This window comes from Tursiops truncatus, chromosome 5, assembly GCF_011762595.2.
Source record: "Tursiops truncatus isolate mTurTru1 chromosome 5, mTurTru1.mat.Y, whole genome shotgun sequence".
In the NCBI taxonomy this organism is placed as follows: domain Eukaryota; kingdom Metazoa; phylum Chordata; class Mammalia; order Artiodactyla; family Delphinidae; genus Tursiops; species Tursiops truncatus.
This window is the reverse complement of record NC_047038.1, coordinates 100,858,961-100,883,030: the sequence shown is the minus strand read 5'-3', so window position 1 is coordinate 100,883,030 and position 24,070 is coordinate 100,858,961. Positions and strand designations below refer to the sequence as shown.

Genomic DNA, 24,070 nt, shown 5'->3' with positions numbered 1-24,070 from the left:
GAGATTAGAGATAGCCTGTTTGCAAACTGGAGAGATTCTATTATAAGTGTGCTTGTATCCACATACTATATATACATGTATACACATACTACACACACACACACACACACACACACACACACAGGTACTACATACATATATATATATATATATATATATATATATATATTTTATTCTTTGTAGAATTTTTGTAAACATATCCAGTTGGTTTCATGGTATGAAGAAAATGAATCAAGGCTCTCCTTGATTGACTGTGCATGTTGGACTTTGTTCTCTCTCAGTGCCAGTAAAACTTTATTGAATTTATTCATAATTGTCTCAGGAGAAAACTCAAGCCTTTGAGCTTCCAGAGAGTATCTATAGCTGTTAATGGAAGAAGTAGTTAATTTGCTCACGATTTTTAAAAACATAGTCATTCCTAATCTAGGTTGGGAGTCACGATGGAATAATATCCATTGCATTAACACTTTCTCTGGCTGTTCTGTGAAACATAATTTCCTAAATTCACGAAGTGTAAAATATATGCCAGGAATTGCATAAATGATTTAAAAAATTAGAAGATTGTTGTCAATTCAGATGACTTATTTTCAGGTGGATATAAAGAAACTACTCATAGTAAGAGACACAAGAAAACTCATTTACAGAAAATTTTAAGTTACAATGAACAAATAGCACTTACTATTCATTGCATTATGTGACTATAGTTTGAGAGAGGTGGATTAGGACACTTCTTGCCCACCTCACATTTCCTCCAGAAATGGCTCAGAAATAAAGACAACTGGAAGGAATAATATACATTCTGTAAGTATACTGTGATTATGTAATTATCTAATGAGATGTAAATGATGATCTTCCACATTTCTTGCTTAAATGGGATATGCTGTCTTTCCTAACATTTGACTCCTGATGTACAGATGCAAAGGATTCTTTCACAGAGAAACCTCTGTGGCTCTACTAGTTTTCATGTCTTTACATTGGTAATTGTATGTACCAGAGACTTTATCACATAACCCTTGCTTGTTTCAATTGTACCCTGGACTTAAAACGTTATGGGTTGTAATTTCAGTTTCATATGATCTTCAAAATCTTGGCAAACAATGAAATTGGCTTAGCTAAAATAGAGAAGTTACAGCTGTATTGAGTTACTTTACAATTTTATGTTGTCTGCCTACATATTTTTCCCTTTACTAAACTCGGCAAATGGATTTTCAGGAGAAACAAAGGAAATGTCATCATCATAATACATTCAACAATTAATTTTCTTTCCTGAGAGATTTCAGATTATGCAACCAAGAATGTCCCAGAGAATCATTATTGATGTTCTGATGTTGATGGGGTATATTTATGGAAAAAATATATTTTTAAGTTTCCCCAACAGCATTTAAAATCCATGTATATAATTTAATATTTCCATTTTTAAATAAAAATAAAACAGAGCTAAATATCACCGGTAATTTTTCTAGTTAATGAAACCTAAATAGCAAAGTTTCCTTAATCTAACGTTTTTTTCTTATTAATGTATCTTTAAGGCTGACTCTTTTGCATGTTGCTCATTTCCTTTCGTAACCATCACAAGACTGGAAAATTTTGATTATCTGATTCTAGGATAAACAATAAAGGATGCAAACATTCTTTTCCAGAATACTTATTTTCTTCTAATAAAGTCAATAAGGTAGGAAACAAAACCTTTGTGCCTTATAAAGCAGCGGTCCCTAACTTTTTTGGCACCAGGGATCGGTTTTGCGGAAGACAGTTTTTCCACGGACGGGGGCGGGGGCGGGGGAATGGTTCAAGCGGTAATGCGAGGCGATAGGGAGCAACGGGGGTGGGGGGGGGCAGCAGATGAAGCTTCGCTCTGCCGCTGCTCACCTCCTGCTGTGCGGACCGGTTCCTAACAGGCTGCGGACCCGTACAGGTCCACGGCCCCGGAGCCCCTGTTATAAAGGAGATGAATAAAGAAATGCTTAATTTTACACTGTTGAATCTGTAACTCATGGTGCTAGAGGGAACTTAAAAGGGTTTTCTGGCATATCCAGATGAATCTACAAAATCAACACCCAAACTGTTCAAGTCCACGCAGAACATGTTCCTCCTCTGAACACTTCAACAGTCTTTTATTACAACACAAAAGCATTCTCCACATAAGAGCTAAAATGATACCATTCCAGTTTATTAATTTGTGTGTATATATACGTATTGGGGGAAAGACTAAAAAACTTTAAAAGGATCCAATTATGTATTTATTGTGAATCTCCTACTAATAAATGCTGTCATGCTCTTTGCTGGAAAGGATACTTTGCTACCACGTATACAGATATATATTATATTAGTGCTGTTATCCACTAGGACTATATTTAAGAGAGGTCAGTATAAGCGGGAAGAAGAGAGACAAACAAATTGTATTGAGCAGAAGTTAGGGTGGGTGTTTTTATTTTTCGTTGTTGTTTTGTTATAAATCAAAAGCTACTTCACTTTGGAAGTATAATGCATCCATATTCATGGAGCATTTCTGGAATACAAAACAAGTAAAGGTACTGGTTTTAATTTAGATTTGTGGCTTGTATGAAATTGTGTTCCCATTCATAAGATTATGACTCCACATTAACATCGGCAGGCATTTTGCTTGAGTTGACAAAAATGATATTTTAACAGAATTTTAGAAGTTGTTTTGAAACATGACATTTTTCAAATTTCCTGAATTCTAATCTATGAAAATAAGAGCATGAGTTGTCTACTTATTGAGATATCAGAAATATTTGCACTCTTTTACCCAACAAATATATTCAAAATATACTCCTTGTATCCATTTATTTAAGAAAGATATATTGAATGCCTACATTGTGTCAGACACTGTTCTAGATGCTAGGGATAAAAAAGGTGATCAAGAGTCAAAATTCTCTACTTTCTTTGAGTTCATATTGTAGTCATACATGTAGAATTTTACTTTATACATACAGAGTTTTAAATGAATATCCACAGTGAGATCCTCATGAGTATGCATATGCATACTCTCATGATAGCACAGATGTTTATCTCAATTCCCAGAACACTATTTTGATTCTTTAGCAATTTTCAACCATTTCCTTATAATAAATTATCAAGATAACCAGAAAAATCAAACATTTAAAAACCATATGCCTTCTAAAGTGTATACATGAATGGCTCATAAGCACATAAAAAGATACACAACATCAGTAGTCATTAAGGAAATGCAAACTCAAACAACAATGAGATACCATTTCACATTCACCAGAGTGGCTAGGATAAAAAATTGGAACACTCATACATTGTTGGTAGAAATATAAAATGTTTCAGCCACTTTGGGAAACAGTTTGGCAATTCCCCAAATGTTAAACATAGATCTAGCAATTCTACTTCTAGGTATACACCCAAGAGAAATGAAAACATGTCCACACAAAAACTTGTACATGCAGGGCTTCCCTGGTGGCGCAGTGGTTGAGAGTCTGCCTGCCGATGCAGGGGACATGGGTTCGTGCCCCGGTCTGGGAAGATCCCACATGCCGCGGAGCGGCTGTGCCCGTGAGCCATGGCCGCTGAGTCTGCGCATCTGGAGCCTGTTGCTCCGCAATGGGAGAGGCCACAACAGTGAGAGGCCCGCGTACCCCAAAAAAAAAAAAAAAAAAAAACAAACTTGTACATGCATGTTCACAGCAGCATTCTTCATAAAAGCCAAAAAACAGAAACTACTTAAATATCAACCGATGAATGAATAAACAAACTGTAGTATATCTACAATATAAAATTCTATTAACTGGGGCTTCCCTGGTGGCACAGTGGTTGAGAATCTGCCTGCTAATGCAGGGGACAGGGGTTCGAGCCCTGGTCTGGGAAGATACCACATGCCAAGGAGCAACTAGGCCCGTGAGCCACAACTATGAGCCTGTGAGTCTGGAGCCTGTGCTCCGCAACAAGAGAGGCCACGGTAGTGAGAGGCCGGCGCACCGTGATGAAGAGTGGCCACTGCTCACCGCAACTAGAGAAAGCCCTCGCACAGAAACGAAGACCCAACACTGCCAAAAATAAATAAATAAAATTAAAAAAAATTATATTCATCAATGCAAAGGAACAAACTATTGATACATACTATAACATGGACAAACCTCAAAAGCATTATGCTAAGAGAAAAAAGCTGGATGCAAGAGACCATGTATTGAATAATTCTATTTATATAAAATGTCCAGAAAAGGGAAAATCTATAGAGACAAAGTAAGTACATTAGTGGTTGCCTGGGGAGGAAGGGCTGCTGGAAATAACAGTAAATGGTATAAAAGACATTTGGGTGATGAAAATGTGCTAAAACCAATATATGGTAATGGTTGCATAACTAAGTAAATTTGTTAAAAATCATTGAATTGTATCCTTGAAATTGGCGAATTGCATGATATGTAAAATATGACTCAATAAATTTATTTTAGAAAATATATACCTTTAAGGGATGTACTTTCACCAAACTCATGCAAGAATATTTACAATCTGACTTACAAGACACACAAAAACACACTTTCAGAACATAAAACATTATAGGTATCTGATTTCTTTCAGTAGGAATTGTTTTGGAGATTTCAAAACAGAAATGAAGATATTCTGGATTAAAAACACTTAAGAGTTTATGGTTAAGCACTAGTTTCTGTATTTATGGGTTCAGGGTATTACTTTTCCTTGTCATACAAAATGTTAAAACCATCATCACCAACATCATGATACTTACAATGACAATAAATGTGCTAAGTGTCTTCTTCACTCTGTACCACTTACTCCTGGTGTTTTTGTTCCATTTTGTTTTATTTTTAAATTCATGAATACAACAGCTCTGGGGGGGTTAAGTGTTATTTCCATTTTACATATGAGGAAACTAGGAATTTGGAGAAGTTAAGTAACTAGTCTCAGATTGTTAACATAGGTAGTAAATGGTACCTGCTTCTTATCAAAGCCTGAACTCTTAATTCCTACACTGCTTCCTTACAAATAAGTACACAAATGCCAATTGATAGATATGCCAAATACTGGGAAACTTCTTGGTTAATTGGCTATTTTTCTTCATCACTCAATCAGGTTTCATTGGAAGTGAACTTAAATTTATTCAAAGCTAAATTGAAAGGAAGGTGTAATTCAGTTCCCCCACTTCACATGTACTGGCTTTTTAGATACATCACCAAGAGAGTAAGCACAATGGAACATGACAGATTTCTAGCTAACAACCTGTCTTACGTAAAATATTTAGTAAGTATCCATTCAGGTGAGTATATTCCACATATGGAATATTTTCCCTTAAAGCTCATTAATTTTTCAGACCTTGGTATGTTTACAAGGGGGTTTCATGGAACGCTTGTAAGTTACACCCATGGTTCAAATTAGATAAGAAGCCAAGCATTCAGGGAAGTTGGCCTGTCAGTGCTAGCAAAGAGCAATCTGACTGTACTTCCCAAAGCGTGGGCTATTCCAAGTCAGGTGCCACACGGACAGGACACTAAGAGACATTAAATTACATAGTAGGAACCATTAGCCCATTCTCGATTGCCTTTCAGTTCTCCTGATTATAACAAGTAGGAAGTATCAGTTGGGGATGAGAGACGTGTTCAAGTGGTCCTAGCGTGTGCCAATCTCCACTTTCGTCAAATAAACAGAGGTCCAAAGGGTCAGAGTCTTCCCAAAGCAGCTGTATTCAGATGGCATCTAATACCCTCTTTGTGGCTATTGCATTTGTGCTATATTAAACTTTTATTTATGGCAAGTGCTGATTTACAACTAAAAACTGATATCAAGTTCCTTTTACAACAAAATTGATTTAAAAAACAGTGAATAAACTTAAAGAAAAAGTTCAGTAACCAAGTACAGGTGTTATATGAATATGGCTAAAGTCAGGATGGTCCTATGTGAATTACAGACATTTGAGAAGTACTCTAAGACAATGGTTATCAATCTTGTCAAGCCATCATAATATCTAAGAACTGCATCAAAATATAGAAACATTAAGAATTACCACAGCTAAACAGCTTCCCAGGACTTTGGAGGGCTGGCCCTTTTCTGAACTTTGGAAAATCATTTCGGTTGCTGAAAACAGGTAGCTAGTTTGCTGTCTACAAGTTCAGGGCTTGCCTTAGGCAAACTCCTGGGAGTTGTTCTTTGCTTTTCCAACCCTTTACCTATCCACATGCCCTTAAGCTAGTATTTTCTTTCTTCACTTTTTTCCATCAGACCTGACCAGTAGATCTTTATTCACGCTCTATACCTGTAGTGCATTACCTAAGTCCCCAGTGTTTGAGTTTTCACATGGATCAAAGCATAGGTGCAGGGATGTACTTTTCAGGCTGTTCTAAAATTTCAGACCTATTATAGCAGATAAGAAATTTTATATTTTACACATAAACTGTACATCCCAGAAAGTAATTTATCTTTCACAGCAGGGTAAGGCCTGCTTAGCTTAGTCAGAAATAATATGTTGCTTTCATTAGTGCCATGAGGTTAAACTTTTTTCTCCATTTCATATATGAGGAAACTGAGACACATCACTTCAAATGATCAGTTTCCCTTTAACCCACACTCTTGCAGCTCATAGTCTGGCTACTATTTCACAACTTGTGGTTAGAGTACCATGTATATAAGAATTACCTAGGGTCAGAGAGCCTCATCCCCCAGAGGGCAGACAATAGAAGCAAGAAGAAATACAATCCTGCAGCCTGTGGAACGAAAACCACATTCACAGAAAGAAAAACAAAATGAAAAGGCAGGGGACTCTGTACCAGATGAAGGAAAAAGATAAAACCCCAGAAAAACAACTAAATGAAGTGGAGATAGGCAACCTTCCAGAAATAGAATTCGGAATAATGATAGTGAAGATAATCCAGGACCTCAGAAAAAGAATGGAGGCAAAGATCCAGAAGATGCAAGAAATGTTTAACAAAGACCTAGAAGAATTAAAAAACAAACACCTAGAAGAATTAAAGAACAAACAAACAGAGGTGAACAACATAATAAGTGAAATGAAAAATACACTAGAAGGAATCAAGCAGAAACTGAGGCAGAAGAACAGATAAGTGACCTGGAAGACAGAATGGTAGAATTCACTGCCATGGAACAGAATAAAGAAAAAAGAATGAAAAGAAATGAAGACAGCCTAAGAGACTTCTGGGACAACATTAAATGTACCAACATTTTAATTACAGGGGTCCCAGAAGGAGAGAGAGAATGGACCTGAGAAAATATTTGAAGAGATTATAGTCGAAAACTTCCTTAACGTGGGAAAGGAAATAGGCACACAAGTCCAGGAAGTGCAGAGAGTACCAGGCAGGATAAATCCAAGGAGAAACACACAAAGACACATCATTGAGACACATAATAATCAAATTAACAAAAATTAAAGGCAAAGAAAAATTATTAAAGGCAACAAGGGAAAAATGACAAATAACATACAAGGGAACTCCCATAAGGTTAACAGCTGATTTCTCAGCAGAAGTTCTACAAGTCAGAAGGGAGTGGCATGATATATTTAAAGTGATGAAAGGGAAGAAACTACAACCAAGATTACTCTACCCAGCAAGGATCTCATTCAGATTCAACAGAGAAATCAAAAGCTTTACAGACAAGCAAAGGCTAAGAGAATTCAGCACCACCAAACCAGCTCTACAACAAAAGGAACTTCTCTAAGTGGGAACCACAAGAGAAGAAAAGGACTTACAAAAACAAACCAATAACAATTAAGAATATGGTAATAGGAACATATATATAGATAATTACCTTAAAAATGAATGGATTAAATGCTCCAACCAAAAGACACAGGTTTGCTGAATGGTTACAAAACCAAGACCCATATATATGCTGTCTACAAGAGACCCACTTCAAACTTAGGGACACATACAGACTGAAATTGAGGAGATGGAAAAAAATATTCCATGCAAATATAAATCAAAAAAAGCTGGAGTAACAACACTCATGAGATAAAGTAGACTTTAAAATAAAGACTGTTACAAGAGACAAGGAAGGACACTACATAATGATCAAGGGATCAATCCAAGAAGAAGATATAACGTTATAAATATATATGCACCCAACATAGGAGCATCTTAGTACATAAGGCAACTGCTAACTTCTATAAAAGAGGAAATTGACAGCAACACAATAACAGTGGGGGACTTTAACATCTCACTGACACCAATGGACAGATCATCTAGACAGAAAATTAATAAGGAAACACAAGCTTCAAGTGACGCAATAGACGAGAGAGATTTAATTGATATTCATAGGACATTCCGTCTGAAAACAGCAGATTACACTTCCTTCTCAAGTGCACGTGGAATATTCTCCAGGATAGATCACATCTTGGGGCACAAATCAAGCCTCAGTAAATTTAAGAAAATGGAAATCATATCAAGCATCTTTTCCGACAGCAACGCTATGAGATTAGAAATCAATTACAGGGAAAAAAACTGTAAAAAGCACAAACACGTGGAGACTAAACAATACGTTACTAAATAACCAAAAGATCACTGAAGAAATCAATGAGGAAATCAAAAAGTACCTAGAGACAAATGACAAAAAAAACACAATCATCCAAAACCTATGGGATGCAGCAAAAGCAGTTCTACAGGGAAGTTATAGCAATACAATCCTACCTCAAGAAACAAGAAAAATCTCAAATAAACAATCTAACCTGATACCTAAAGGAACCAGAGAAAGAAGAACAAACAAAACCCAAAGGTAGTAGAGGGAAAGAGTCATAAAGATCAGAACAGAAATAAATGAAATAGAAACAAAGCAAACAAGAGCAAAGATCAATAGAATTAAAAGCTGGTTCTTTGAGAAGATAAACAAAATTGATAAACCTTTAGCCAGACTCATCAAGAAAAGGAGGGAGAGGATTCAAATCAATAAAATTAGAAAAGAAAAAGAAGTTACAATGGACACTGAAGAAATACAAAGCATCATAAGAGACTACTACAAGCAACTCTAAGTCATTAAAATGGACAACCTGGAAGAAATGGACAAATTCTTAGAAAGATATAACTTTCCAAGACTGAGACAGGAAGAAATAGAAAATATGAACAGACCAATCACGAGCACTGAAATGGAAACTGTGATTAAAATCTTCCAACAAACAAAAACCCAGGACCAGATGGCTTCACAGGTGAATTCTACCAAACATTTAGAGAAGAGCTAACACCGATCCTTCTCAATATCTTCCAAAAAATTGCAGAGGAAGGAACACTCCCAAACTCACTCTACAAGGCCACCATCACCCTGATACCAAAACCAGACAAAGATACTACAAGAAAAGAAAATTACAGACCAATATCACTGATGAATATAGGTGCAAAAATCCTCAACAAAATACTAGCAAACAGAATCCAACAACACATTAAAAGGATCATACACCATGATCAAGTGGGATTTATCCCAGGGATGCAAGGATTCTCCAATATATGCAAATCAATCAATGTGATACACCATATTAACAAATTAAGGAATAAAAACCATATGATCATCTCAGTAGATGCAGAAAAAGCTTTTGACAAAATTCAACACCACTTATGATGAAAGCTCACCAGAAAGTGGGCATAGAGGGAACTACCTCAACATAATAAAGGCCATATATGACAAACCCACAGCAAACATCATTCTCAATGGTGAAAAACTGAAAGCATTTCCTCTAAGTTCAGGACAAGACAAGGATGTCCACTCTCACCACTGTTATTCAACATAGTTCTCGAAGTCCTAGCCATGACAATCAGAGAAGAAAAAGAAATAAAAGGAATACAAATTGAAAAAGAAAAGGTAAAACTGTCCCTGTTTGCAGATGACATGATACTCTACATAGAGAATCTTAAAGATGCTACCTGAAAACTACTAGAGCTAATCAATGAATTTGGTAAAATTGCAGGATACAAAATTAATGCACAGAAATCTCTGGCATTCCTATACACTAATGATGAAAAATCTGAAGGAGAAATTAAGGAAACACTCCCATTTACAACTGCAACAAAAAGAATAAAATACCTAGGAATAAACCTACCTAAGGAGACAAAAGACCTGTACTCGGAAAACTATAAGACACTGATGAAAGAAATCAAAGATGACACAAACATATGGAGAGATAGACCATGTTCTTGGATTGGAAAAATCAACATTGTGAAAATGACTGACTATACTACCCATAGCAATCTACAGATTCAATGCAATCCCTATCAAATTACCAATGGCATTTTTTACAGAACTAGAACAAAAACTCTTAAAATCTTTATGGAGACACAAAAGACTCCAAATAGCCAAAGCATTGTTGAAGGAAAAAAACGGAGCTGGAGGAGTCAGACTCCCTGACTTCAGACTATACTACAAAGCTACAGTAATCAAGATAATATGGTACTGGCAGAAAACAGAGATATAGATCAATGGAAGAGGAAAGAAAGCCCAGAGATAAACCCACGCACCTACGGTCACTTTATTTTTGACAAAGGAGGCAAGAATATACAATGGAGAAAAGACAGCCTCTTCAATAAGTACTGCTGGGAAAACTGGACAGCTACATATAAAAGAATGAAGTTAGAACACTCCCTAACACCATACATAAAAATAAATTCAAAATGGATTAAAGACCTAAATGTAAGACCTATAAAATGTAAGACCTATAAAACTTACTTATTCCAGTAAGTTTTAAGTTTAAGACACTATAAAACTCTTAGAGGAAAACATAAGAAAAACACTCTTTGACATAAATCACAGCAAGATCTTTTCTGACCCACCTCCTAGAGTAATGAAAATAAAAACAAAAATAAACAAATGGGACCTGGTGAAACGTCAAAGCTGTTGCACAGCAAAGGAAACCATAAACAAGACGAAAAGACTACCCTCAGAATGGGAGAAAATATTTGCAAATGAATCATCGGACAAAGGATTAATCTCCAAAATATATAAACAGCTCATGCAGCTCAATATTAAGAAAACAACCCAATCAAAATATGGGCAGAAGACCTAAATAGATATTTCTCCCCAGAAGACATACAGATGGCCAAGAGGCACCTGAAAAGCTGCTCAACATCACTAATTATCAGAGAAATGCAAATCAAAACTACAATGAGGTATCACCTCACACCAGTTAGAATGGACATTATCAAAAAATCTACAAACAACAAATGTTGGAGAGGGTGTGGAGAAAAGGGAATCCTCTTGCACTGTTGGTGGGAATGTAAATTGATACAGCCACTATGGAGAACAGTATGGTCGTTCCTTAAAATACTAAAAATAGAATTACCACATGATCCAGCAATCCCACTACTGGGCATATACCCAGAGAAAACCATAATTCAAAAAGACACATGCACCCCAATGTTCATTGCAGCATTATTTACAATAGCCAGGTCATGGAAGCAACCTAAATGCCCATAGACAAACGAATGGATAAAGAAGATGTGGTACATATATACAATGGAATAGTACTCAGCCATAAAAGGGAATGAAATTGGGTCATTTGTAGAGATGTGGAATGGACCTAGAGACAGTCATACAAAGTGAAGTAAGTCAGAAAACAAATATCATATATTAACGCATACATGTGGAATCTAGAAAAATGGTGCAGAAAAATGGTGTAAGGCAGAAATAGAGACACAGGTATAAAGAACAAACGTATGGACACCAAAGGGGGAAAGTGGGGGGTTGGTAGGCGCGGCGGCGGTGGTGAAGGTGGTGGTGGTGGGATGAATTGGGAAATTGGGATTGACATATATACACTAATATGTATAAAATAGATTAATAAGAACCTGCTACATAAAAAAATAATTTAAAAAAAGAATTACCTGGGGCTTTGTTTGAAATGAAGATTCCTAGGTATCCTCAAACGTTTTAAATCAGAATGAGAGCGAGTGGGTTCTGGGCATCTGAATCTTGAGTTCTCTCTCTTGGTCATTCTTATACAAAATAATGTTTGAGAATCTCTTCTGTGTCTATAGGGCTCTCCCTTTCAAGTTCACTTTTCACAACTCAGGTCAGTAATGCTCAAAGCTATATCGCTACCCAGACGATAAAATTAAAATGTGTCTGGGTTTTCTGCCTCTAAATTTTAGGCTTTTTTTTTTTCCATCTTATCTCTGTAGACTTGCAGTTTGTTTTGTAATCCTGTCAGTCGCCAAAACAAATAAAAAAATAAACACAGGAGAAGAGGAGGGAAGAGGACAGAGTGAACTCAGCATAAGGGAGGGCAGCTGGGGTACCTCGGACAGCAGCTGTTTTATGGGATTCTTGGACAGTGTGTAGAATCACTGGCTTCTCCAGGCTTCTGTCCTTGCTCTTGAATGCTTTGTTGTAAGTGCATAGTTATTTTGTTGCTGAGCAGTTAATGCTACGATGGTGACACCCACATGACCATTTTTGACCCTACCTTCCCAGCTCTTCGAAACTGTGTCTTCTTTAACAGCTGATACCATCCGGAGAGCTTTGGAAATGAAAAAACACTTTGCTTCTAATCTGATTTTACACATTCTGCATTTCATTTTTGTCCCTTCAAAGTGGGGAAGTTTAATATAAAATGTTATATTTTAATTTTTTTCACTTCTAAACAGAAATATTGAAGAAAAGAAAGGTTAGGAACTCCAACATCTGTTGTTTTTTACAGTTGACATAAACTGATTAAATACAAATTCTTTCAGGTCAATGAGAGTGTCCTTTCTCTCAGAATTCACTTTGGTCAAGGAGTCTATGGGAATACATCATCTAACTGATAAGTCATGCGTACGTAAAAGTCTCAAACTTGAACCTCAGAACTGGGAAAATAGCATTTGATATAATTAAAGAAGAGCAGAAAGTGCATGGTTTCATAAAAACTGGCACATGCACTTGCAATCTCTCTAAATTCAAGTAGTGTATGTTTTAATTTCTTTTTTCTCAAACCATCTTTCTCTTCTCCCATAACACAAACCAATATAATGATAGGATGAATTACTATTCTGTCCCTGAAATCATGTTTGCGAAAACTACTTAGTGACATGGAAAGTTGTTTATGATGTAATGTTAACAAGAAAAGCAAGATGTAAAAACTGTGTGATTCCAGTAATTGTGTGTGTGTGTGTGTGTGTGTGTATATATATATCTGTATTTAGATATATCTCTATATTTAAGTCTCTATATCTACTTATTTATATATATAGAAAGAGCTCTCTGGGTTGTTTAATTTTGAAATAGTCATCTTTCTTTCTTATATTCTTCTATATTCTAAATTGTATAAAGAAAATGTTATAATTTAAAATATAATTTTAATAATATTTACATTAAATTTTAATAACACCATATTTTTATAATTTTAAAATGGTATTTAAAAAGTTTGTTTTAAAATTCAAATTTTAGTGCTTAATGTTAGAGTTACAATAATAATAGGTCTTAATATTAAAATTAGAGATTATCTTTGCAGAATTCCTGTGGGAATTTCTTTCCAGGTTTTAATAAATGTAAAGATGATAGCTAAATCCAGTTGACCCTTTAGTGAGATATAAGCTTTATTAGAATAAGAGAAAATACTTATTCATTGTCGTTCTTTAACATATTTCACAAAGAAAAATTTCTGTACTTTGCTTTACATACTAATATCTACTCAAAACATTATGCATGATCTGCATTTTTTAACTTACATTCTTTTTTAGATCACTTTGATGGTGAACACTGGTGAGTTTAACCTGAACTAGAAAATGTTCCCAGGCAGTTTGTCTTCACATCCCAAAAACTGAAACCTGAACTGGGACTTGGTCATGAGAAAGTTTAAACTCAGTCAAGTAACTAAAACAGCAGATGGGGCAGAATACTCTACTTGGACACATTTCCAAAAATAATATACTCTCCTTGGGAAATTATGGATTATTTATTCCCTAAGAATGTAGTTTGCAATTACATTTGGCCACAAATACATTACTCTTTTCTTTTTATTTCACTGTCCATGGATTTGGAAATCCTTTTTTGAAAATCAGCAGATCCAGTAATTTGTATTTCTGCCTCCCTACTACTGAAAGACTCAAGCTTAACAATTTATTTGTCAATACAAGCATATTCAGATTGCCAGATTGTGATACCATGATGTATTTTGGGTTTTATCCCTAGCTCCTGGTCAGAGCTCCTAAAACCCTTGTAATTTCCTAACTTATAAGAGTAATAGAAGTGTCTTTTGTTATAATATTTGTTTTTTATCCCCAGTTCCTAAAATAATTCTGGAGTGAGGAAGGTGAAAGGGAAGTCTTTGTTATTCATACCAAGCCCCTTTCAACCATGCCTGAATTTATGTTAAGGCATCCTTGAGAAAGCCCATAAGGATGATGGAGGGTGGGGTGAGTGAAGGGTGGTTGCCAGAGAAACCAATCAGGTAATTAGAAGGTTGGAGCTTTAGCCTAAGGGTTTAATCAATCATGCCTATATAATGAAGCCTTCATAAAAATACCCTCACTGAAGAGGTTTGGAAAGCTTCTAGGTTAGTGAACACGTCATAGTGCCAGGAGGGTGGTACGTCTGGCGAGGGCATGGAAGCTCTGAGCCCCTACCCCATTCCTCCCTATGCATCTCTTTCATCTGTGTTCCTGAGTTGTATCCTTTCATAATAAACCAGTAATCTAGTAACTGAACTGTTTTCCTGAGTTCTGTGAGCTATTCTAGCAAATGATTGATCTTGAGGAACCTCAGGTTTATGGCTAGTTGGTCAGAACTACAGGTGGCAACCTGGGACTTGTAATTGGTACCTGAAGTAGGAGGGGGGCAGATTTGTGGAAATGAGCCCTTAACCTGTGGGGTCTGCACTAACTCTGGGCAGTTAGTGCCAGAATTGATTAAATCGTAGGACACTCAGTGGGTGTCTACCAAGAACTGGAGAATTGCTTCTTACGGAAAACCCACACATTTGGTGTCAGAAGTGTTCTGTGGGTGGAGTAGTAGAAAATATTAGTTTTCCCTCACGGAGTGACCTTTTCTTCTTAACATGTAAATAAAATTATTCCATTTGCTTGTTAAATATCTTTCAATGGATTTCCATATCTCTTTGAATAAAAACTAAATTTCTTATTATAACCTACTGGGCTATTCAGGATCAACCTGTTTCACCTCACCTCTAAGGATGTCACTGGTAAATTTTACCCAAGACTTATGGAGGAAATAATACAAACTACATACAATTTTTCTGAAAATAGAGGTTGAGGGAACATTTTCTGGCCTACTTTTGAGGCCAGAATTTCTTTGATAACAAAACTAGTCAAATGCATTCCAAGAAAAGAAGTTGCTAGGTCAATAGCCCTGATGAATACGGGTCCAAAAATCCTCAACAAGTTATTTCCAAGTCAGATATGTCAATATATTAAAAGAGTAATACATAACAACCAAAAGTGGCTTATCTTAGGAATGCAAAGTTGGTTTAACATTTGAAATTCACCTCATTAACATAATAAAACAGACAAACCAGATAATTTCTGCAATAAATGCAGAAAAAGTGGATTTGATCAAATTCAATTGTCTGTCATTATTAAAACTGTCAGTAAACTAGAAATATAAGAACATTTTCAAACCTGATAAAGGGCATCTACACAAAACTTATAGCTACCATCATGAGTAATAGCAAAAGACTAAAAACTTCCCTCTACATATACAAAACGTATATCCACTCACTACTATTGTAGAATAGTTCTTAGCAAATACAGAAAATTAAGAAGGAGGAATGCAAAGCTTATTGAAAAGGAAGAAATAATACTCTCATATACAGTCAACAAGATCATGCATAGAGAAAATCCTAAGGGATCTAGAAGGACCCTGTAGCATTTATAAAGAAATTTGCCAAGTTTATAGGAAAAATCTCTATATAAAAAATCATATTTGTATAATCTAGCAGTAAGCAACTAGAAAATTAAACATAAAAAATAATACTATTTACAGGTGCATTTATAAACATTAAATAGTTAAGGATAAATTTAGCAAAATGGAGCAAGATCTTACAATGAAAATTACAATACAATTTTGTATTGCTGAAATACAAAAAGTCCTAATGACATGTAGAGATGGGCTATGTTCAAGGATTAGAAGATTTCATATTTTTAAGATGTCACTTTTCTAGATGGATAGATTTCTAGATTCAATGAAGTTTCTATCAAAATCCTAATAGGATTTTTTGTAGAAACTGACAAACTTATACGAAATTTTTTACAGATATGCAAATGACCTAGAATATACAAAATAATCTTGAAAAAGAACAAAGTTAGGGAATTTACTCCACTTGATTTCTAGACTTTAAAGCTATAGTGATTTTCTCCTAAAACAGTGTCTCACAAATTTTTCCTTCTCTGTATATGCTTGCCACTTCTTTCTATTAAGTTCTGGAGTTTATTTCCCTTCCCCAAAATCTAGGCTGGCCCTGTCTCGTGACTTGCTTTGAGCAATGCAATGCTTATAAGCTTCCAGCTTTACTCTCTTAGAACCCTGAGCCTTAATGTCGCTTGATCTGACTAATCTGCTAGAGATAAAAGTTGCATGAAGAGACACACTATCGGATGTGAGACTACAGAGAGAGAGAGACAGACAGATAGAGAGAGACAGAGAGAGGGACGTAAAGGACCATGCAGCCTTCAGCTACCTTAGTCACCTCAGACAATGCTACGGACATGTGAGTGAAGCCATATCTTAGATCCTTCAGACCTAACTGATCTACATGAACCAACACTATGTACTGGAGAAATGAGCACATCCTTGCCAAGGTCTGCCTAAATTGCTGATTTATAAACAAATGATTGGTTGTTATTGCTTATGCCACACAGTTTTGGGGTGGTTTAATACACCAGTGTAGAAACCTGAACCAGTGAATGACTGAGGAAACAAATGCCACTCCTTTTTCTCAAAGCATACTAGCAATGTTACCATATTGTTTCTGACGCTGAAATACTCTCTGTAACTCTCTTTTACAGATTTTCTAGTAAATGGGGAGTTTCTGTAGTTACACTTCAGAAATTATCAAAAGATAAGGAAATTTTTGTGCAGCATGAAATTAATTAAAGATCTTTCTGATTAAATTTCTGATTATAAAAGTAATGTATAGTTACTGAATTTATAGTATAAAAAAGGGAAGAAGGTCATTCATTATTCCACAAAATTAATGTTTATCTTTTGTTATATTTTCTTTAGTCTCTATGAACTGATGCATTTTTATACAAAAAAAATACATTTTTCTTAACTGGGATCACATTTTATATAAAGTTCATTGTCAGTCTATAGTTACAGAGGAATAATTTTGCTTACAGGGCACATCTTTCACAAGTATCCTTAAATATATAAAATATCCCCCTAAATTGCACATATTAGCAAAGAGCTGTTAAAAGAACCAAATTTTAAATGCCTGTGTCAAAAGAACTTTTAATAGATAAATTTTGCTATTAAGGTCATCTGCATATATTTAGGCCATACATAAATGTAAAGAAAAAGACCACTGAAATTTATCAATGTCACATGAGTTCATTGTATAGGATGTTGTTTATCCCATAATCTGATATTTTATTTTGAGGATTCCATTGACAAACTTTTTTCTAATTTTGGAACAAAAAATTACATTTCTCCTAGATAAACCATTGTTTATATCTTGCGGATAGGCCTGAACTATGGAGCTGCGGATCTTTTTTTTTTTTTTTTTCCAAAGTATAGAATAAGACATGTGGCTCCCCAACCAAAAATATATCTGCATTTTTGAAATTTGTTCTCTGACCCTAGTTTTGAATTCATTTCTTTACCACCACATTTAATTTTTCTCTCTCAGAGGGAATTTATGAATCTTCATAAACTGTGACACTTTTTGTAAAAAGGTGGCATTTTGATCAATTAATTTATCCTGTCTAATTTTTCTACTTATTATCTAATCAGCATTTTCCCAAAATTTTAATAAGTGAATAACATTTTATTATATTATATTAACCACAGTCTATTGCTAGAGATAATAGATTGGAGTTCATTCTTCACTATTATGGAAATTGTAATAAGCAACTTTGTGCTTCATTTTTTTCCACATATCTGATTTTTTTCTAGGACTGGACTTTCCTGCTTAAAGGGTCTTGAAATACATTACTAAATTTCTTTAGAAAGACTATGATGATCTGTACTCTCACCATCAGGGCACCTACCTCAACACACCTTGCCAGCATGATTGTATCACTGTTCGGGGTTTTGTTAATGTGACCAGTAAAGGGGCATCAAATGAGTTACCATGAATTTTTTGGATTGGAACAAGCCCATACTCTCAATGATGCTTCCTTTATCTCATATCATGTATTCAAGAGTCTTCTTGTCTATCTGTCCTGTAGATCTGTCTATCCACACGATAATTCTATACTTTCAAAGAGAAATACTACTTAAGCAGGCAATTTTCAAGTATCAAAACTATTCTTATCCACAAGTCCAATACTGAGAATCTCTCCTGAAAAAATATTCCAAAAATAGAAAATATTTATATCAATTGTGTACTCACTACAACATTACTTGTAATAGTAATAAAGTCACGACTTAAATGTCCAAATTTATTGAAGCAATTATGAACAATATACCTATAGAGTGAAATAGTTATTAAAAATTATGCTTACAGAGGTTGGCAATGATCAGATGTTAAGTTAGAATATGCTGGAATAAAAGGGCATTTTTCAACTCTTGATGTGAAAAAAACCCTGCTACAAATGTTGAGTTAATAATATTAGGATAAATGACTATATTTTTCTACTGAATTAAAAAAACTGAACAGGAGGAGGTAATTTACAAAATATTATCAGTGTTCAACTCAGTTAGTGGAGTTATGGATGCTTTATGCATTCTTCTCTGCAACTTCCATTATTTCCTGAATTTCACCATACTATATACTTCTCCTTGTTTCTTTGCAAATCTATTTTAGATTAAGATGGAGCTATATATTTAAAAATATAATACTTTTAATTACATTGCCAATATCCCAATCTCTGTTTATCAACACTTTTAATATCCCTTAGCTGAAAGAATTCAAAGAAACATCAAACAAGAGAAGACTCCTATTCTGAAAATTTACTTTTCCAATGTAAAAGTTTAATACAGTTTTAATTTAGGGCCAAAGGAAAAGAATAAATAATAATGTTTTAAGGTGGGGGGGGAGTATGGCAGAGAAAGACATCTAAAGTATCAAATTTTTGACTCTGTAACTTAAAAACAATCCATCTTTGTGAGGCCATATAATCCATCTTCTAAACTGTTACAACATCAATTAAGATTATGTCATCTCAGTTTACTGCAACCTTTTGGTTGAGTTTGAGTGTCTCAGTGAAGGATGGTTAGTGAAAACTTGAAATCTACCTGTCAAAGGATGGCTTCTCTCCACAGTCAAAGGCATCCTGCAGCTCCTTGACAAGGTTAGCCTGGCCCGGCAGTCGGAAGAGACCCTCTTCCTTCAGCCCCCTTTGTCGGATAAAGTCCACGCACTGCTCCACCAACATTGGAGCCAGACGGTGTCCGTATCTCTTCTCATAACGGACAGTATCTTCCAGTTTCTGTCCAAAAATGCCTGGAGAAATAAAGGATCACAATGAATTTGAGAAATTCATCTTTTCTCACTTTGTTTGCTTTCTTTTAAAACTCAATGTAAAGGAAAAACAAAGATTGGAATGCTAGCAAGCATTTCACGTCTGGTACTTAACATTATTACAGAATTAAATTCATTATGTACAATTCTTCAAATGAAAAGGGTTTACCTTGTGCTGTCCTTTCCCCCTGTATTCCATATTTAGCCCAAAACTGAAATGGAAATATGGAGTTTGAGATATCCACTTTGAAATAAGAAATATTGCAATAAACATAATTTCAGTTTTGGGTTTTTTTTTATTTTTTCCTTTTGGGAAAAAACATATCCAAAAACTTAAAAACAGAAATATTCTGTAGATAATAGTCAAATTCTACTTCTGTTACAAGTGTAAATTTATGTCCAATTTTCATTTAGTTTAAATATTATTCATGTCTCTGTTCACCCTTTTTTTTCAATCAAGAGATGATGCTATGATTATAATCAAAGGGATAAAACCATGAAAAGAAATGCAGAATTTTCATCCATATAAAATATTTCATACAGTGTTGGCTCTTTAAAATATTAAACTATTAATTTATTGGAAAGAGAAGTATTGGAAATACGAAGCAGTGCATACTAAAAGTGAGGAGACAGGGTCATGGTGCTTTGTCCTAACAGGGAGGCATATATGATTACACATTGCCTAGAATTGTCAGCACATGGGAGTAATAAAAATCAAAACAATTTTGATCAGTTTTATCAATGATTTTTAATGATTTTTAATTACCTACAAATGATGCATTTCTTGGTGCATGCATTTGGTACCCCACTGATTAAGAAACAGTGCCTCGGGGCTTCCCTGGTGGCGCAGTGGTTGAGAGTCCGTCTGCCGATGCAGGGGGCACGGGTTCGTGCCCCGGTCCGGGAAGATCCCACATGCCGCAGAGCGGCTGGGCCCGTGAGCCATGGTCGCTGAGCCTGCGCGTCCGGAGCCTGTGCTCCACAACGGGAGAGGCCACAACAGTGAGACGCCCGCGTACCCCGAAAAAAAAAAAAAAAAGAAACAATGCCTCTAAAATATATTATTATCAGTTGGTAATTTGGAAAAATGATCAACCAATGAGAAAAGAGGGAGAAAAAGAGCCAAAGCAAATGTGATTCCAATGTTTCCAGATGGGGTGGCTTTAATGATCTTATGATTTTCATAAAAGGGGAAGAAAAATGAGTGTCCCATGTTGAAACTATGTAAGACTCCAGAATGTTTGGGGAATATTTCAAAAACATCAGGTTCAGAATTTAATAGTAAGAACATATGCTTTACCTCCCTATATGTAACATAATTTATGTATGGATTCAGTAATGCAAAACCATCACATTCCAAGCAATAAACACTTGCTACCAAAGAGAATATTCTTAGCCTAAGTAGAAACAATAATACAACAACAAACCAAACTATTGTACACCTGGTATCAAATCTGGCACTAATGGTATCCATATATTCCTTCTAGGAAAAAAGATTGAGTTACCTGTTATTAATAGTCAAATGCATATAAAACAGAATTAGAAATTAGCTTAGTTTGTAGACTTTGGAACAAGCAGTTTCTCTATAACGGTGTGTTAAACACTTTCCCCTAACTCAACAGATATTCACACCCCTATTTTCTCTTGTTATTTTTATTTTCGTGGCTGGAAAATTAAATACTTCTCCTACTTCCCAAGAGTCTTCTGGAGTCTCTAGGAAGACTTGTTTATCTTGATGAAAGAGAAAGATATAGCTGGAATTGCCAATCATGACTTTTTCCATCTTGAACTTGGACATGCTACCTGTGACTAACAGTCATCTTTTGACCATTAGGCAACAGCCACGAGGGAAAGGCTGAAAGATTCACAGAGATAATGGGGCTGAAATCACTGAACCACTGACCCAATACCAGCAGCAACTCCTTGGAGATTTTTTTTCAATGTGAGAAAAATAAGCCCCTGTATAAGTCACCATTCACTGGGTTTTCGGTTATTTGCAACAATGCTCATTTCTGTATGAAGTGGTGATAATGATTTTGAAGCTCTTCTAGTATTTTAATAACAAAGCTTGAAAATTGGTTATGAATGAAGAATACCATATCTTTTCCCCTGAAGTTCTTTGATGCTTATTTGCCTGGGATGTTTGGTTCTATCCTGCCAAAATTGAGGAGATAGCCTTTCAGAGGCACTTATAAATTATATTAAAACATAATGTTGGGCTTCCCTGGTGGCGCAGTGGTTGAGAGTCCGCCTGCCGATGCAGGGGACGCAGGTTCGTGCCCCAGTCCGAGAAGATCCCGCATGCCATGGAGCGGCTGGGCCCGTGAGCCATGGTCGCTGAGCCTGCCCGTCCGGAGCCTGTGCTCAGAAACGGGAGAGGCCACAACAGTGAGAGGCCCGTGTACCACAAAAAAACCCAAAAACCAAAAAACATAATGTTAACATTTGGGAATAAATCTTACATATCTGATTTTTCACTTATTCTTTTGGACTGATACATTACATAAGGTTTCTCCCTAAATCCAGCAGAAAATCTACTAAAGATGTTCCAGTTCAACCTCTATGAGCACTACAAATGAGAACCAAACTTCCAAAATTTGGTTTTATGCAGTAATGAAAAACAAACATTCTTTTCTTAAAACTCTCAGGATTTCTTTTTTCCCCAAAACTCAAGGATGTGATAAAGGACACAGTAATTTTTGCTTTAGATGGGCAATCCGTTTTTTTTTTTTTTCTCCCCTTGTTACATATAGGCTTGCCTATATGATAAGAATTTTCTTAACAGGTATAGTAAGAAATTAAAAGCCAAAAGCCCTAACATCCTTTCATGTATTAGGTACCTAATATGCACTAAGTCCTTGACATATATTCTCTTGTTTCCATAATAAATATACAAGGTAGCTATTTTATACCTTAGGAAATTGGGCTCAGAGATATTAAATAAATCACCTAAGGTTAGTTACACAGCACCAAGTGGCAGAATGGAAGTCCATATCCAGATTTAGTCAGGCTTAAAAATCTTTGCTAGTTCCTGAATACCTGTCCTCTTCCACTTTATTTAATCCCAATTATTATGTGTCCTCATTTCCTAGTAATTTAAAATATTAATACATTCAAAAAGTGAAGAAAATAGCATATCCTTTTTGTGCTCTAAAAAATGGTAATAGTTAGGATGTATTTATGTACGCCAGGCATGGGTACTAGAAGTTTACCTGCATTTCTCTCATTTAAAACTCTCAGCATTCTATGAGGTGGGTACCACCATTTTACTGAGGACGAGATGGAAGTATAGAGTGATTAAGTAACTTGCTGAATGTCACAGGGCTGGTAAAAGATGTTGCCAGGATTTGATCAAGGCTGTTGAATTTCAGAGCCTCTGTTTGTGTATTATACAATACTGCCTAGTGGGTATAATGGCTGAAAATTGAGTTACAGAGGAAGAAACACGTCTCTTACTAGTTTTCTGACCTCAATTCCTGTCATCACACTAGAAGTGGTGATTTCTGTTGAGAAAATGGCAAATTTGGAGGGAAGTCGGGAAAAAAAAAGGAGAAGGAAAAAACTCAGCATCTTGCGCAACAAAATGATTTCCTTAATATAAAGAGCTATGCCTATTTAGCAACAAAATATGTAAAAGAGTTTAAAAAATGTAGACAGTATGTACACATACTTAGAAATTCCTGTGGGAAAAATAGTAATTTTCTGCTGTTTATCTGGTCTTGCAAAGAATTAGGTAATGATTAGATGTATACTTCCCATTCTGTAGCATTGGAAATAGAATGTCCCAAACATCTCTGACTTACAAAGGTAGATGGTGAGTTAACTTCCTGTGTGAGAATGTTTTTTTGTACAGAAAGGTAGGGGGAATTCTTTTTTAAAAGCTGCTTTAGTTAGAATTTTCTTTGAGGGAGCAGTGAAACTTCCAATTTTAAAATTAACAAAAAAGTACAAGGTCATGATCTATCCCCAGCTAGCAGCATGGGGATACTCTCTGTGCCTTGTCCCTTTATTCACTCTGCTCCTTGATTCCCAACTAAGTATAACTCTGGCTCCATTTCATCACTTTCTATCTTCTTGTCAACCTGTTACAATGTGGCCTCTGACACCGTCATTCCACTAAAAGAGCTTTTTCTATAATTACCAATAACTACCTAGTTGCCAAATCACTGACAGCCAAATTTATTTTTTGCATTACTTTATGGCTCACTCCCTTTAAATCTATCAATCTCACTCTTCTTCCTGACACTTCTCACACCTTACGTAATTCTTTCCTTCAAGAATACTCTTTTCAATCTCGATCCTCAATATTTCTTAAATGACTTTTATAGAGCTGGGTTCCCAAACCAGGCAAGGGCTGCCACAGTGATCTTAATAATATTTAAATCAGATTATGCCTCTCTTTTGCTTCATTTCTTCCCATGGTGCCCCCTGGCCAACCAAACTCTTTTTCATGAAATACAAATTCTCCACAATCTGATCTCTACCTCTTCATCCACTATTCAAAGTACAAATGTTTAGGTAGCACCCTTT

The 24,070-nt window shown here is 35.6% G+C and overlaps 1 protein-coding gene across 7 annotated transcripts in view; it reads right to left on the bottom strand.

Annotated features, from left to right (window-relative positions):
- The window catches only part of ARHGAP24 (Rho GTPase activating protein 24), a 775,519-nt gene that overhangs the window by 31,346 nt on the left and 720,103 nt on the right, over nt 1-24,070 (bottom strand). For all 7 annotated transcript variants that reach the window (XM_073805426.1, XM_073805427.1, XM_073805428.1 and 4 more), the window contains one exon: nt 19,315-19,522. In XM_073805426.1, coding sequence (XP_073661527.1) covers nt 19,315-19,522 — 208 coding nt within the window. The remainder of the gene's footprint in view (nt 1-19,314; nt 19,523-24,070) is intronic.